Source organism: Piliocolobus tephrosceles, chromosome 3 (assembly GCF_002776525.5).
Source record: "Piliocolobus tephrosceles isolate RC106 chromosome 3, ASM277652v3, whole genome shotgun sequence".
Lineage (NCBI taxonomy): Eukaryota > Metazoa > Chordata > Mammalia > Primates > Cercopithecidae > Piliocolobus > Piliocolobus tephrosceles.
The window spans coordinates 38,726,517-38,741,536 of record NC_045436.1 but is presented as its reverse complement, the minus strand read 5'-3'; the positions used below and the strand labels follow the sequence as shown (position 1 = coordinate 38,741,536).

Below are 15,020 nucleotides of genomic sequence, written 5' to 3'. Positions count from 1 at the left end.
AAAAAAAAAAAAAAAAAAAAAAAAAAAAAAAAAAAAAAAAAAAAGAATACCTTTATCAGGCTAACTGGATTTATTTGTAGCCTTAGTACATTACCCTCTGGAAAAAAAAAGTGGCTTGATTTAAGGGTTTTCTTTATGGAAAACGGAAAGGAAACATGCTATCAGATGTTATTAACTTACTCTGCTCTGCCAAAATCTATAAAAATTCTGGCAATTCAAAGTTTTTTTTTTTTTTTTTTTTTGAGACGAAGTCTTGCTCTGTTGCCCTGGCTGGAGTGCAGTGGCCGGATCTCAGCTCACTGCAAGCTCCGCCTCCCAGGTTTACGCCATTCTCCTGCCTCAGCCTCCCGAGTAGCTGGGACTACATGTGCCTGCCACCTCGCCTGGCTAATTTTTTTTTTGTATTTTTAGTAGAGACGGGGTTTCACTGTGTTAGCCAGGATGGTGTCGATCTCCTGACCTTGTGATCTGCCCGCCTCGGCCTCCCAAAGTGCTGGGATTATAGGCGTGAGCCACTGTGTCCGGCCATTCAGGCTGGTCTTAAACTCCTGACCTCAAGTGATCCTCCTGCTTTGGCTTCCCAAAAGTGTTGGGATTAGAGGTGTGAGCCACTGTACTTGGCCTTTTTCTCTTCTTGTTGTAGGCAAGTGAAAACCCTGTTTGGCTGTCCACTGTTTTAAACCACACCTTGTCCAATCATTCCTTGATATGTTAATTCTTTCTATAGCATCCTTGCCTCTGACTGAATATCTTCAATGCTAGAGAATTTACCACTGTCTGACACAGGCTATTTTTATAGCAGTGACTACTAAATCCACCCTCCTTCTTCTAGCACTGTTCCAAAGTACTTTCCTCTGACCATGGTCCAGTTGTGGATTAGAGAAATAGAATCATGAAAATACCTACTTTTGGCCAGGCGCAGTGGCTCACTCCTGTAATCCCAGCACTTTGGGAGGCCGAGGTGGGCAGATCACGAGGTCAGGAGATCGAGACCATCCTGGCTAACATGGTGAGACCCTGTCTCTACTGAAAATACAAAAAAATTAGCCAGGCGAGGTGGCGGGCGCCTGTAGTCCCAGCTACTCAGGAGGCTGAGGCAGGAGAATGGCATGAACCCAGGAGACGGAGCTTGCAGTGAACCGAGATCACGCCACTGCACTCGCTCCAGCCTGGGTGACAGAGCAAGACTCTTGTCTCAAAAAAAAAAAAAAAAAAAGAAAGAAAGAAAAGAAAATATCTACTTTTACTTTAAGAAAAAATTAGGCATTTCTTCGGTGGAAAAAAAGAAAACAAAAACAAACAAACAAAAAACCTCTGCAAACTAGCTCAACCTTTTGGGACTATTTCCCCAAAGCTCTAGTCATTGCCTTTGTGGACAAGAATTTAGTGTCTTATAAGGCTACTATGCTACTAGTGCAAATTGTAGCAGGTGCTATATGATTCTCCATCAGTTTCAAAGACATGTCAATGGCAGGCTTGGAGGGCCATGTAGACGGTCATCTGTTACTAATAAAAAGCCTAATATTCCTGAGATGTGATGATGTAAGACCAAGGAACAGGGGATTATTTTGGGGATGTATGGGGGTGTAAAGCCAAGGTTTTCTCTAAGTACCTTAATGCCTGGTTGATACTGTAAATTAACAGGTAGGGCTATTTGCACTATTCACTTTCTGTAATGTCTTCCCTTATAATTAGGGTCGGAGATCTCTTCATTCTTGAGTAATGATCAATATTCCACCCAAATGTTCCATCCTTCAATGGAAAACATTTCAAAAATTATAGTGCTTTATGTAGTTATGAAGAGATACACATTCTGACCTTGAAGGAAAGCTCATCTTCATTCTCCCCTCGGAAATCATATAAGGCTTTGGCCTTCCTCCCCTTCGGTACCATGGCTGACATACTTTTTGCCTCAGCTGTGAAGACATAAAAAATTTAAATATATAGAAACACAGTGGACTAAAACACAAATCTAACATTTAAAAAAAAAAAAAAAACCCTTGTCGCTCTAAAAACACAGTATTTTCTCTTCAGAGGTAGTGATATTAGAGATAAAAAACATTTTTAAAAACAGTATGTTCAATTAGTTTTGAACTTATTTAACTTTCAAGAAGATGAACAATGTCCTCTTAGCAGGGAAAAATTACATAAACTGTTTTTATTAGATGGAATATTAGCCATTATTTAGTGAAGACATTTTTATCTTTTTTTTCTATAACTCTAACAAAGTGTATAAATGCAGTTTGCACAACTTCATGTATCAACTCTTTCAAATATAGACAGACAAACTGAGCATGGCCAGAGGGGAAAGGAATGTATATAGTTTTGAAGGTTTCAGGCTCCCCACGAGGAGTAGCACTCAGGTCTTGCGGTTGTCATACCAGGGCAGGGCCTCACAAACACTGCTGGGAAGATCCCCTCCTTGTCCTGGAGTCTGCCCCTGCACCAGTCAGAATCCAGACGTTCCAGAATCTGGATCCGGTCTCCCCTCTTGAAGGATAAGTCATCACTGGTCTCTGCTGTAAAACTGTGAAGAGCTTCACACCATTCTGCAGAAAGACTGTTAACCTGTTATCAATTAGAAGTGTGGTCAGAAATGTAAGATTTTATTTGAAATTGAGTTCTACAAAGCTTAAAGAGTAGTGTGGAAAAAAAGCTAAGCGGTCTTAAGATTTCAAAGCCTGAAGACTTCTTTAAATTATCGAATACTTTATGTTGCTATCAAGTTTCAGAAATAAAAGTTTCCAATAATTTTTTCTTAAATTATAACTCTAAATGACAAGTGTGATAGAATTTGTAGCTTTTCTGCTTTTGAGGGATATACAAAGCTTAAGCAAACACTTTTTTCCTTTTCTTTTCTGAGACAAGTTCTTACTTAGTAACCCAGGGTGGAGTGCAGTGACAGAATCATAGCTCACACTGCAGCCTTGACTTCCTGGGCTCAGGCAATCCTCCCTCCTCAGCCTCCCAAGTAGGTGGGACTACAGGTGCGGCCACCATACCTGGCTATTTAATTTTATTTTTGCAGAGATGAGGTCTCACTATATTGCCCAGGCTGGTCTTGAACTCTTGGCTCAAGTGATCCTCCCAGCCTCCCAAAGTTCTGGGATTACAAGCATGATCCACCTCACTCAGCCAAAAAACTTTTTTCTTACTATGACCTATTATATTGTTATATTGAAGAATTAGGTCAAAGCATAAAAGATTTATGCATAGTATTTGACACTATGAAAAAATTCTGATAAAGTAATTATCAGTGAAGCTCTTCTTTATTTAAATTAGGAAGGATCAGAATGGGTGGGTCTATTAATTGCCAGGTCTTTATTTGATTCAGAGACTATTAGATTCCATAGCACAGAACTTCATTAATTCACACTTTTAATTTTATGAGGTGTAGTTAACTCTGAGATGGGCAGGATAACACCCAGATGTGGTGGGCTAGTGTAAGAACGCTTTCATCCCAGGTACATTAGAGAAAGGTTTTGCTCTGTGAAGAGGCAGCTCTGCCAGTTTGGGATGGGAACCCTATGTTCAAGAGGCTCAAGCAGACAATAGAGGATAATGAAAAAGCTTTTTTTTTTTTTTTTTTTTTTTTTCCGGGATGGGGTCTCGCTCTGTTGCCCAGGCTGAAGGGCAATGGAACAATCTTGGCTCAATGCAACCTCCGCCTCCCGGATTCAAGCAATTCTCCTGCCTCAGCCTCCCAATTAGCTAGGACTACAGGCGGGCACCACTACACCCAACTAATTTTTGTATTTTTAGTAGAGATGGGGTTTCACCATGTTGGCCAGGCTGGTCTCGAACTCCTGGCCTGAAGCAATACACCTGCCTCGGCCTCCCAAGGAGCTGGGATTATAGGAGTGAGCCACAGCACCCGGCCAGGACAAAGGCTTTGGAGCTAGCCAGGCAAGGGTTCCAGACCCAGTTCTGCCACTTCTTAACTTCGTGACACTGGGCAAGATGCTTCTCTTAGCTGAGGCTCAGCTTCATCTTGGGGTTACTAAGAGGATTAAATGAGAGAATGTATGTCTAACATTTAGCCCAGTGCCTGGCACATCTTAAGTGCTCAATAACTGATGGCTTACAGAACAAAAACAAAAAGCAAGCAAACAACACTAACCTTGCCCTCTTGCTCCTGCACCTGAGTAACCAACCCTAAAGGATGGAACTTATCATTCCCCAGAAATGCAGGCAACAACCATGTGAACATTTCCTTTTGGAGAACTGTAGTCAGTTTCCTTCCTGTTTCACTTTATCAGTGGGTAGAGACGAAAGGATTAGGGGACACACAGGCCAATTACAAGTGACATTTTCACAAACATAATCATCCCATCAGGCTTAACTCTTCTAAATTTGTCACCAAAAAAAAAAAAAAAAATGGAAGGCTGGATGTGGTGGATCACCCCTGTAATCCTAGCACCTTGGGAGGCTGAGGCAGGTGGATCGCTTGAGCCCAGGTATTTGAGACCAGCCTGGGTAACAAAGTGAGACTCTGTCTATAAAAAAGACAAAAATTAGCTGGGAGTGGTGGTGTGTGCCTGTCATCCCAGCTACTTAGGAGGCTGAGGTGGACTGCTTGAGCCTGGGAAGCAGAGGTTGCAGTGAGCTGAGACCTTGCCACTGCATTCGGCCTGGGCATCAGAGTGAGACCCTGTCTCAAAAAACAAAACAAAACGAAACAAAAAACAAAACAAAAACAAAAACAAACAAACAACAAAAACAACAACAACAAACTAAAAAACAACAGAAGGTACCACATTCCTAGTACCTTTAAGCACTTCTGGAGTCATGTTACAAAGTGTAAAAATTTTAGCCGGGCGCGGTGGCTCAAGCCTGTAATCCCAGCACTTTGGGAGGCCGAGACGGGCGGATCACGAGGTCAGGAGATCGAGACCATCCTGGCTAATACGGTGAAACCCCGTCTCTACTAAAAAAATACAAAAACTAGCCGGGCGACGAGGCGGGCGCCTGTAGTCCCAGCTACTCGGGAGGCTGAGACAGGAGAATGCCGTGAACCCGGGAGGCGGAGCTTGCAGTGAGCTGAGATCCGGCCACTGCACTCCAGCCTGGGTGGCAGAGCAAAACTCCGTCTCAAAAAAAAAAAAAAAAAAACAAAGTGTAAAAATTTTAACCCATTATTTTCTCCTTCTCATTATACAAATGAAACAATTTTTCCTAAATATTTGGTAAGTTGAGAAATGTATAAAGAAATGGAGGAGGCCGGGCGCAGTGGCTCATGTCTGTAATCCCAGCACTTTGGGAGGTCGAGGCGGGTGGATCATGAGGTCAGGAGTTCAAGACCAGCCTGGCCAAGATGGTAAAACCCTGTCTCTGCTAAAACTATAACAACTAGCAAAGCATGGTGGCAGGCGCCTGTAATCCCAGCTACTTGGGAGGTTGAGGCAGGAGAATCGTTTGAACTCGGGTGGCAGAGGGCGCAGCGAGTCCAGATTGCGCTATTGCACTCCAGCCTGGGCGAAAGAGCGAGACTCCATCGCAAAAAAAATAAAAGAAGTTGGGAGGGGGAAAAAAACCTACCCATGTATATAATCTTACTACCTAGATGCAATTTAATACTAATAACTTGAATAATTTCCTTCCAGTCTTTTTATGCTATATATTCAATTTATATCCCCTTTCCCTATATGTTTCCTCTCATGACATTTAAAAAATGATTTTACTTTATAAATCTAGTTTTTCATAGCTTTAGTACATTCTCCCAATAACGGTCATATTTAGGTCGTTTCCAATTTTTTCTTATTATATTAGCACTATGCTCATCTTTGTGACTCAAACTCTCATTTTTTATCCTTTTCTTTTTTTTTTGAGATGGAGTCTCGCTCTGTCACCCAGGCTGGAGTGCAGTGGCGTGATCTCGGCTCACTGCAAGCTCCGCCTCCCGGGTTTACGCCATTCTCCTGCCTCAGCCTCCTGAGTAGCTGGGACTACAGGCGCCTGCCACCTCGCCCGGCTAGTTTTTCGTATTTTTTAGTAGAGACAGGGTTTCACTGTGTTAGCCAGGATGGTCTCGATCTCCTGACTCGTGATCTGCCTGTCTCGGCCTCCCAAAGTGCTGGGATTACAGGCTTGAGCCACCGCACCCGGCTTTTATCCTTTTCTTAGGGTGATAATAATGTGTACTTTCCCTCTTTGTTGACACTCACATGCGTGTAATTGCTTGTTTAGTGTTGAGATGCACTGAATCTTTGTTAACTGAATAAGTTAAATGGTATTTTATTGCTGTCTTATTATATATTTTCTTGATTACTAGAAAGGTTAAATATTTTTTCAATATTAGCCGCTTATTGTACCTCTTTTATGAACTCTCTAATCATGTCCCTTTTTCATTTTCTTTCTTTTTGTTTTGAGACAAAGTCTCGCTCTGTCACCCAGGCTGGAATGCAGTGGTGCTATCTCGGCTCACTGTAACCTCTACCGCCGGGTTCAAGCTATTCTCCTGCTTCAGCCTTCTAAGTAGCTGAGACTACAGGTACATGCCACCACACCTGGTTAATTTTTGTATTTTTAGTAGAGACAGTGTTTCACCATGTTGGCCAGGCTGGTCTCGAACTCCTGACTTCAGGTAATCCACCCACCTTGCCTTCCCAAAGTGTTGGGATTACAGGCATGAGCCACTGTGCCCAGCATCTGTTTTCATTTTCTATCAGGGTTTGCATGTCTTTGTATGAGCTCTCTATATAAAATATATTAACCATCTAAGTAATTTATTATAAACATTTGTTGTATGAATTGAAAAATTAATTCATACTATATTCTCTTAATAACCTGGCTGTCACTATAGTCATCTGTTCAAGCAGCCTACCTGAGAGTTTGAGCCAGAATCTTCTTTTTTGGTTTTCAGTGGTACCTTTGTGCCTACATTAAAAAACACACACACACAGGAAGTCAGAACATTAGATGTGAGAGCCATATAGTATTAAAAATAAATGGTTGGGGTGGGAGTGAAGAGTCTGGGATTCCACACCAGTCTCTTCATGTATTGCCTATGTTGCCTTAACCTGTACTACCTTCACTGAGCTTGTTTAGTTAATTGTAAAGTAAGCACAATTATTTATAGTCTACATACATTAGTAACAGTCTATAGTTCATTTCTGTTTAAAAGTCTTTGCTATTTATTTATTTATTTATTAGAAACAGAGTCTGGCTCTGTTGCCCAGGCTGGAGTGCAGTGGTACAGTCATAGCTCACTGCAGCCTCAAACTCCTGGTCTCAGGTGATCCACCCACCGTTGCCTCTCAAAGTGTTGGGATTATAGGTCTAAGCCACCACACCCAGCCTCTTTGCCATTTCTTATATGAAGTTATTGCTAATTACCTAAAATACCAAAACCAGCTCTTTGAGAGATGCCCACAAATAATATCCATCCCAAATTCTCATTTTAAAATCAGTTTTCCTTCTACCTTAAAAATATGGCAATATGGATTATTATACAGCTTAAGTATAATGCTATTATTTGGTTTATTTGAATTAGGACATGACATAACAAAAAAAAAATTCTCTGTACTCACTTAGAACATTTGTACCAGAGGTGGGATAATCCTCAACAGGCTCCACAAAGTTCAGGGGGAAAATCCCAGTTCTGCCTCGAACTTCTCCTCTGGCCCATTCCTCATTCACGTACTCTTTAAGAATAATAATTTCTCCCTCTGAGAAACTCAACTCATCCTTCTGCTCTCCAATATATTCAAACCGAGCAACACATCTTGAGCCTCTGAATGAAGAGCACATTTTTGTGGATTAGACTAGAGAGTGCTTTTAAAATGCTTAAAAACCTTCATTCAGTCTTTCAATAAGTATTTATTCTGGGTTTACCATGGAATAAGGTATGCTAGGCTAATTTGAAATTATTCCATGAAAAACAGTAAGTTACACTTTTAATTAACAGATATGAACCTATTCACTCAAAAAGGCTAAAGCTCAAGGTCACAGAGTGCACGCAGCTGGGTGGTTAGTTAACCCTGCTGTGTCTTTTGATCATCTTACTCCCCAGTCTCCATATGTTTGTATCCTTGGGCCACAGCAATCCATGGTCTAGTCTGAACGCTTTCAATCATAAATGCACTGAGTTGAGGAGTGTTAACCCTGAGAATCTCAGGGCAAGTCATCAAATTTCCTGATTACTAATCAGGGCAGAATGCAATGGGCAACAGCTGGGCAAAGTCGATGCTCAATTAATCAGTGAGTTGGCCTTAAAAACTAGGAGAAGGTTTAAAGAAAACAGAAACTCAGCATATCATAACACACAGTCTTGGACCTAACTCTCTTGCCTTTAAAAACGATTTTTGTATTGCCTTTAAAAGGGCTTCATTTCTGACATTTGGGACAATCCTTACATGATCTGCAATTTTGACTGAAAATAAGATAAAAGCAGAGATAAAATCGTGTCTCTAGAAGGTGTGCTTTAATACTAATCCCTAAATTTGAGGGTTTAGAAAGGAAGTTTCAATAGCAACAGACTAAGGAGAAGCAATTGCCTAAAGAGAAAAGGTTGATTCTAGCTCTAACAGAATTATGATTTAAGTCAGATCAATGAGTCAATGACTGTAAAAGCCCACTTCAAATTCAACCTGCTGAGACACAGTATATGCTGCTTAAAAATAGAGAAAAACTGAATCTGAAATAGAATTCAACTACCGTGGATCAGAAGTTTTCTTATTTGTGATACCCTTTGCATTTGTTTTCTAAAGTCCTCTGGGAGCATCTCCTTATGTCTGACCTATTCATAGACAGGTTTACAGTCTTCAGCAGGTAATGAATTCTATTAATTTGCTCATTTAACTGGAATATAAAGTTGCATTGTGGCAGTGTTTTAAATCACAAAGGAGTTACAACGACGCATAAAAGGGTATATAAATTCAGGGAAAGGTCCTCAACTTAACTCTTCCTTCATTTTCTTCTAGTTCTTCTTAAAAACAAAAAAATACAAAATGTCTAGCAGTTATTGTAGGATTTATATTTCTACAGAATTTAATTATTTCTCATGACAAAAATACTTGAACCTTCTAAAAACTGGGTAGATAACACCAGAAGGCCAAAATAAAATGCAGTAGATGATGAAACTCTCTCTGCTCATGCTAAGGCCAGGCTGCAGGAAGCACTGGCACAGACTGTGCTTTGCTGCTCTCTCTGTGTCCTGCATTGATGTTGCAGAATTGCTTAGGTAAGCTTCTATCAGCATGCTCATGATGCATTTTCATCAGAATTTTAACCCATTGTCACCCTTTAAACAAGTTTTCTTTGTAATTAAAAAGACACAGTGAGAATCGGAATAATCACCCTGTGAAGTGTTTTCTTTTAAAATAAAGAATAAATAAATAATAGACAGGGGTTCTTGCTATGCGGCCCAGGCTAGTCTTGAACTCCTGGCCTCAAGCAATCCTCCCACCTCAGCATCCCAAAGTACTGGGATACAGGTCTGAGCCACCATGCCTGACCTTGGAGTGTTTTAAGCTTGATAATTCTTCACGATATAGATGGTTATCTCCTTTGTATTTTGTGCAAAAGAACACAAATAAAACTTACTTAACAAAATGAGATGAAACAGATTCTCTTTTCCCATTTCCTCCTTCTGGAATATCAATCTAGTAAAGACAAAATCAAGGCAACAATTATTTTTTTTTCAGATTTTCGTCAGGAAAATTTAAGGTTAAGTTATTAGAAAGTGCATGATTGAAATGGATTTGTTTAGCTAGGTGTTAATCTGATTAAGAGGAACTACAGGTGCTAACTGGTAAAAAAAAATCCTGAATTTGGATTAAAAAAAAAGTATAACGTGTGAAGTAGCCTTCCTTGAGTAGCCAATCAATTCTCTTATTTGCTGGAATAACCACATTAATATCACTCTAATTCTGACTGAATTTTCTTTATCCCCCCCCCCCTTTTTTTTTTTTTTTTTTTTTTTTTTTTGAGGCAGGGTCTAACTCTCACCCAGGCTGGAGTGCAGCAGCACAATCAGAACTCACTGCAAGCCGGGCGCGGTGGCTCAAGCCTGTAATCCCAGCACTTTGGGAGGCGGAGACGGGCGGATCACGAGGTCAGGAGATCGAGACCATCCTGGCTAACACGGTGAAACCCCGTCTCTACTAAAAAATACAAAAACTAGCCGGGCGAGGTGGCGGGCGCCTGTAGTCCCAGCTACTCGGGGAGGCTGAGGCAGGAGAATGGCGTGAACCCGGGAGGCGGAGCTTGCAGTGAGCTGAGATCCGGCCACAGTACTCCATCCCGGTCGACAGAGTGAGACTCAGCCTCAAAAAAAAAAAAAAAAAAAAAAAAAGAACTCACTGCAGCCTTGACCTCCCAGGCTCAAGTGATCCTTCTGCTTTACCTCCCCCAAGTAGCTAGGACTACAGGTATGTACCACCACACCCGGCTAATTTTTGTATTTTTAGCAGAGACAGGGTTTCACCATTGTTGCCTGGGCTGGTCTTGAACTCTTGGACTCAAGCAATCTGCCTGCCTTAGCCTCCCAAAGTGCTGGTATTATAGGCGTGAGCTGCCACACCCTGCCAGCTCTATCCCATATTCTCCAGGTTGAAAACTGCAGCTGAGAAGGACTTAAGATAGAAATCAGGCATTAGGCATTCACAGTGCCACGCATTAGCTCTACCACACCTACTCCAAGTGTTGGTAGAACCCTGCAATACTTCTCTGACCCCAAGATAAAATATTTCAATAAAACTTTGGATTCTTGGGCCGGGTGCAGTGGCTCAAGCCTGTAATCCCAGCACTTTGGGAGGCTGAGGTGGGTGGACCAGGAGTTCGAGACTAGCCTGGCCTGGGCGACAACTGCGAGACTGTCTCAAAAAACAAAACAAAACAAAGCAAACAACTGTGGATTCTCTTCACATTTATAACTGGAACATTTTCCCCCTTCAACATGAATGGGGAAGGAAGAAAGGAATCTGTATTTAGCAAACATCTACTAAGTGGCAAGCACTTTATTTTATTTATTTTTTGAGACAGGGTCTTACTCTGTTGCCCAGGCTGGAGTGCAGTGGCATGATTATGGCTCACTGCAGCCTTGCCCTCCCATGCTCACACCATCTTCCCACTTCAGCCTCCCAAGTAGCTGGAGTTGCAGACACCTGACACCATGCCCAGCTAATTTTTCAATTTTTTGTGGGGACAGGGTCTCATTATGTTGCCCAGCCTGGTCTTGAACTCCTGAGCTCAAGTGATCCTACTGCCTCAGCCTCCCAAAGTGTTGGAATTACAGGCATGAGCCACTGTGCCCAGCCAAGCACTTAATATAGTATCTTATTTACAAGGCTCAGTAGAGGAGGGCTGGGTTGCGATAAAACATTTGGCTATAATGCATGCAATCTAAAACTACTTAAAGCTTGAGGTTTATATTAAATAAATCAGTGCCTTCTTGATGAATTTTAAAGGTTTGAAGTTTTAAAACAATTTTTTAAACTTGTGGGCTTAGAAATAACACACCAATAATGTGGCAGATTCTGTGTGATTGATTTCAGTGTGGTAATTGTGCTTTTTAAAGTACTGCTAAATCGGGCAGAAGAAAAATGAGGAAGAGTGCTAAAACAAACATTATTCTTACTATTAATTTAGGGAGTGTAGTTGAACTTCTTCAAAGAATCAAGGCATAGATAAACTAGACAATTTTTAATGCCTACCCTTCATAATCCAAGAGATTCAAATTCATTTCTATTTGAAGAATTCAGATTTTCTGTTAGTCTGGTTTTCTAATTTTGTGATGTAATGGAATTTGTTTACTTTTTCCTTCCAAATAAGCTGTTAATGCAGTTAAGCTAGATTTTTTTCATATTTCATAGTATCATAAGTTATATCAGGGACGAAGTCATCCTCTTCCAATGATACGAATGTGTGAGGGCTGTCTGATTTTATCCCCATATTTCACAGCCATCTGGGTTTACACACAGCTCTCACACACAGGAATGCTTTCACAAGTTAGGCTGTGAGGGTATATAAAATTCTGGTGCTTTAATATAATTATTCTAATCAGATTAGAAATTATTTTGTGGGCACAACCATTAATGAACCACTATCTACAATACAAATACCTCTGTATTCCCAAATAGATTTTTTTTTTTAAAAGACAAAGATAAATAAGAATGGAAAAGATGAAAGAAACCCAAACCAAAATGTACTCCAAAGAAAAGAAGTGGTACCATAACCTCCGAGGACACCTCTACAAGATAATCTAGTATCATTCAATTCATGTTCACTAAATTTCTCAAAGAATTACCATATATCCTTAAGTGCTTAACAACCCTCCAAGAAGAGCTGATTTACCAGTTGACCTGTGGTGGTCTTTCACTTTAGGATTTCAGATAGCATTTAGGCATTAAGTTCTAACACCCCATAATATAATAATTAACCATCATCTAGTTGACCAAATCTTTATTTTTGAGTTTTCCAAATGCCAAATGAATCAATGAAAAAGAGAGAACTAGAATCTGTGTTTCTAGTTATTTTTTCCAACCTACAAGTCACACAGAACCCACTGAGTATATGACTAAATTAAAACAAATACAACCCACTTACAATCACTTTGACATAGTTGGCAGGAAATATGCCAGTCTGGTTTCTACAGTTCCCTCTGTACCAGTCTGTATCTATCTTCTCCAGAAGATAAACAATTTCTCCAGAAGTGAGGTTCAAATCATCAACTTGCTCTGTAATATAAAATTATGGTTATGTATGATGAATTATCCTGGTTGCAGATTTGATAAAGGCACAAAGTAGCATTTAGTTGTGTCCACTGAGGCAGTTACGTTCCACTGATTCTGAGAACATATTATACTAATCAAATTGACTTAAAAAATGCTATTCTTTTTTTGGATATTGTTATGAGCTCCCTTTTTAAAGACCAAACTAGTTACATTTACCATGCTTTGATTGACGGGAAATGGTTGAATAAAAACACTGTTGTGTTAGCAAATGTTTCCTACTGCGCCAATATAAACCCATGCTGAATACACACTGAACAATGAAAAAAGTTTATAGACATGGTATAATATTCTTATTATTCTCAATCATGCTTACAAATCATTTTAATTTCAAATGTGAACTAAGGGAGTACTATAACTCTTTATAAAGCAAATAAGTATACCCATACCAAAATAAAAATCAGCCTATCAAGTGGATAAAAAGAGATTGTAAGTAAATCAGGAGTTTATTTGTAGCCTTGGGTATGAGGGTATTTTAAAAATTATTACAAAAGTACTTATATTATGGGTGGGCATGGGTGGCTCATGCCTGTTATCTCAGCACTTTAAGAAGCTAAGGTGGGAGGATCACTTGAGGCCAGGAGTTCAAGACCAGCCTGGGCAACATAGTGAGACCATGTCCCTAAAAAAAAAAAAAAAAAAAAAAATTAGCCAGGTGTAGTGGCACCCCAGTAGTCCCAGCTACTGGGGAAGCTGAGGGAGGAGGATCACTTGAGTCCAGGAGTTCAAGGTTACAGTGACTGCACCACTGCATTCCAGCCTGGGCGACAGAGCAAGATCTCGTCTCAAAAAAAAAAAAAAATATTTTGCTCTCATAGGTAAGTAGCAGCTGAGACAACTTTGAGGACAAAAGAACTTCAGTTATTATGTTAGAATTAACTTTATTACTAATTTTTTTTTTTTTTTTTTTTTTTTTTTTGAGACAGGGTTTTGCTCTTGTTGCCCAGGGTGCAATGGTACAATGTCAGCTCACTGCAACCTCTGCCTCCGAAGTTAAAGCGATTCTCCTGACTCAGCCTCCCAAGTAGCTGGGATTACAGGCATGCATCACCACGCCCAGCTGCTTTTTTGTATTTATAGAGATGGGGTTTCAACATGTTGGTCAGACTGGTCTGGACTCCTGACCTCAGGTGATCCACCTGCCTTGGCCTCACAAAGTGCGGGGATCACAGGTGTGAGCCGCTATGCCCAGTCATATTACAATTGTTAATTAGTAGCCACTATTTTGAAAGAGTTAAACAGTTTGTGACTAGTAGGCAATTTGCAATGTTCATCTGTAAGGGAAAGTCTCTCTCTCTCTCTCTCTCTCTCTATTTCTCAGGGAGCTTCAAAGGCAAGGGTATACAACTAAGCTTTTTGGAATGGCTGGTACAATCGACCCTTCTTGAAGTGGAGTCCACCTGTCTAGTCTAGGACTCTACAGGCACAGAAAATGAAGAAGGAAGCCCTTGAGAGGCTAACCCCAGGGCAGGGAGAAAGACTTACTCCTGGATCCTGTGGTTCTCCTACTGTATTATTTACATCCTTACCTGCTGGGAAATCATGAAGAACGACAGCATGAGGAGCACCACTGTCAACAGGCTTCTGAGCGTGGCTTGGATCCTTAGGGGGGAAAACAGGGCTGTGAATGAAGTGTGCAGGATAGATGGTGGATTTATTATTCACTCTGAGACCGATTTTTTTTCTCATTAGAGTCCTCTTGACACAATTACATTATGAGTACAAGATGCAAACCACACAGTTGAGCCAAACAAGGGAATTATTATCAAGTTGAAGAAGAATGTGTCCTTGCCAAGGGAGGACGAAAATCTCAATTAAAATATCCCCCAGTGTGTTTTGTTTTTGCTTTTTTAAACTGAGAGAGTAAAACAAAAGGGAACTGTTTCTTTACTTTTAAACAGTGCCTATTCTACCCTGAAGTAGTGGTTTTTGACCTCTTTCCCTTTCAAGGGTAGCTTTTTCCTTAAAACTGTGATCAAGACGGAGTCTTAAAAGTTGTGTCTTTATTAGGATGGGAAAAGGAAGAAAGTCCTATGATTTATGCTCTTGCCTTTTGTAATGAAAGGAGCTAATGACTTTCCACAAAAGTATAATTCACAAAAAGTAAAATCCATTTCATTTATTACCTTAACTAAGTGCTTTTTCTAATTTGAAAGCAATGCTACCTCCCATGCCTGGTCTGCATTTTGTATTTAATCTGAATGGTTTATTCCAACAGTAGTTCTAAGTAAATTAGCAAAAATAATCTAACATTCTCTATCCATCTAGCCAATTGCCTAGATTGGCCAG

General features: G+C 40.4%; 1 protein-coding gene across 1 annotated transcript in view; it reads right to left on the bottom strand.

The window, feature by feature from the left end:
• SH3D19 (SH3 domain containing 19) overlaps window positions 1-15,020 on the bottom strand; it is a 192,167-nt gene that overhangs the window by 4,237 nt on the left and 172,910 nt on the right. The window contains exons 14-20 of the mRNA XM_023227552.3: window positions 14,261-14,333; window positions 12,547-12,677; window positions 9,544-9,602; window positions 7,530-7,732; window positions 6,824-6,876; window positions 2,382-2,568; window positions 1,819-1,916 (exon numbers count right to left, since the gene is read on the bottom strand). Coding sequence (XP_023083320.1) covers window positions 1,819-1,916; window positions 2,382-2,568; window positions 6,824-6,876; window positions 7,530-7,732; window positions 9,544-9,602; window positions 12,547-12,677; window positions 14,261-14,333 — 804 coding nt within the window. The remainder of the gene's footprint in view (window positions 1-1,818; window positions 1,917-2,381; window positions 2,569-6,823; window positions 6,877-7,529; window positions 7,733-9,543; window positions 9,603-12,546; window positions 12,678-14,260; window positions 14,334-15,020) is intronic.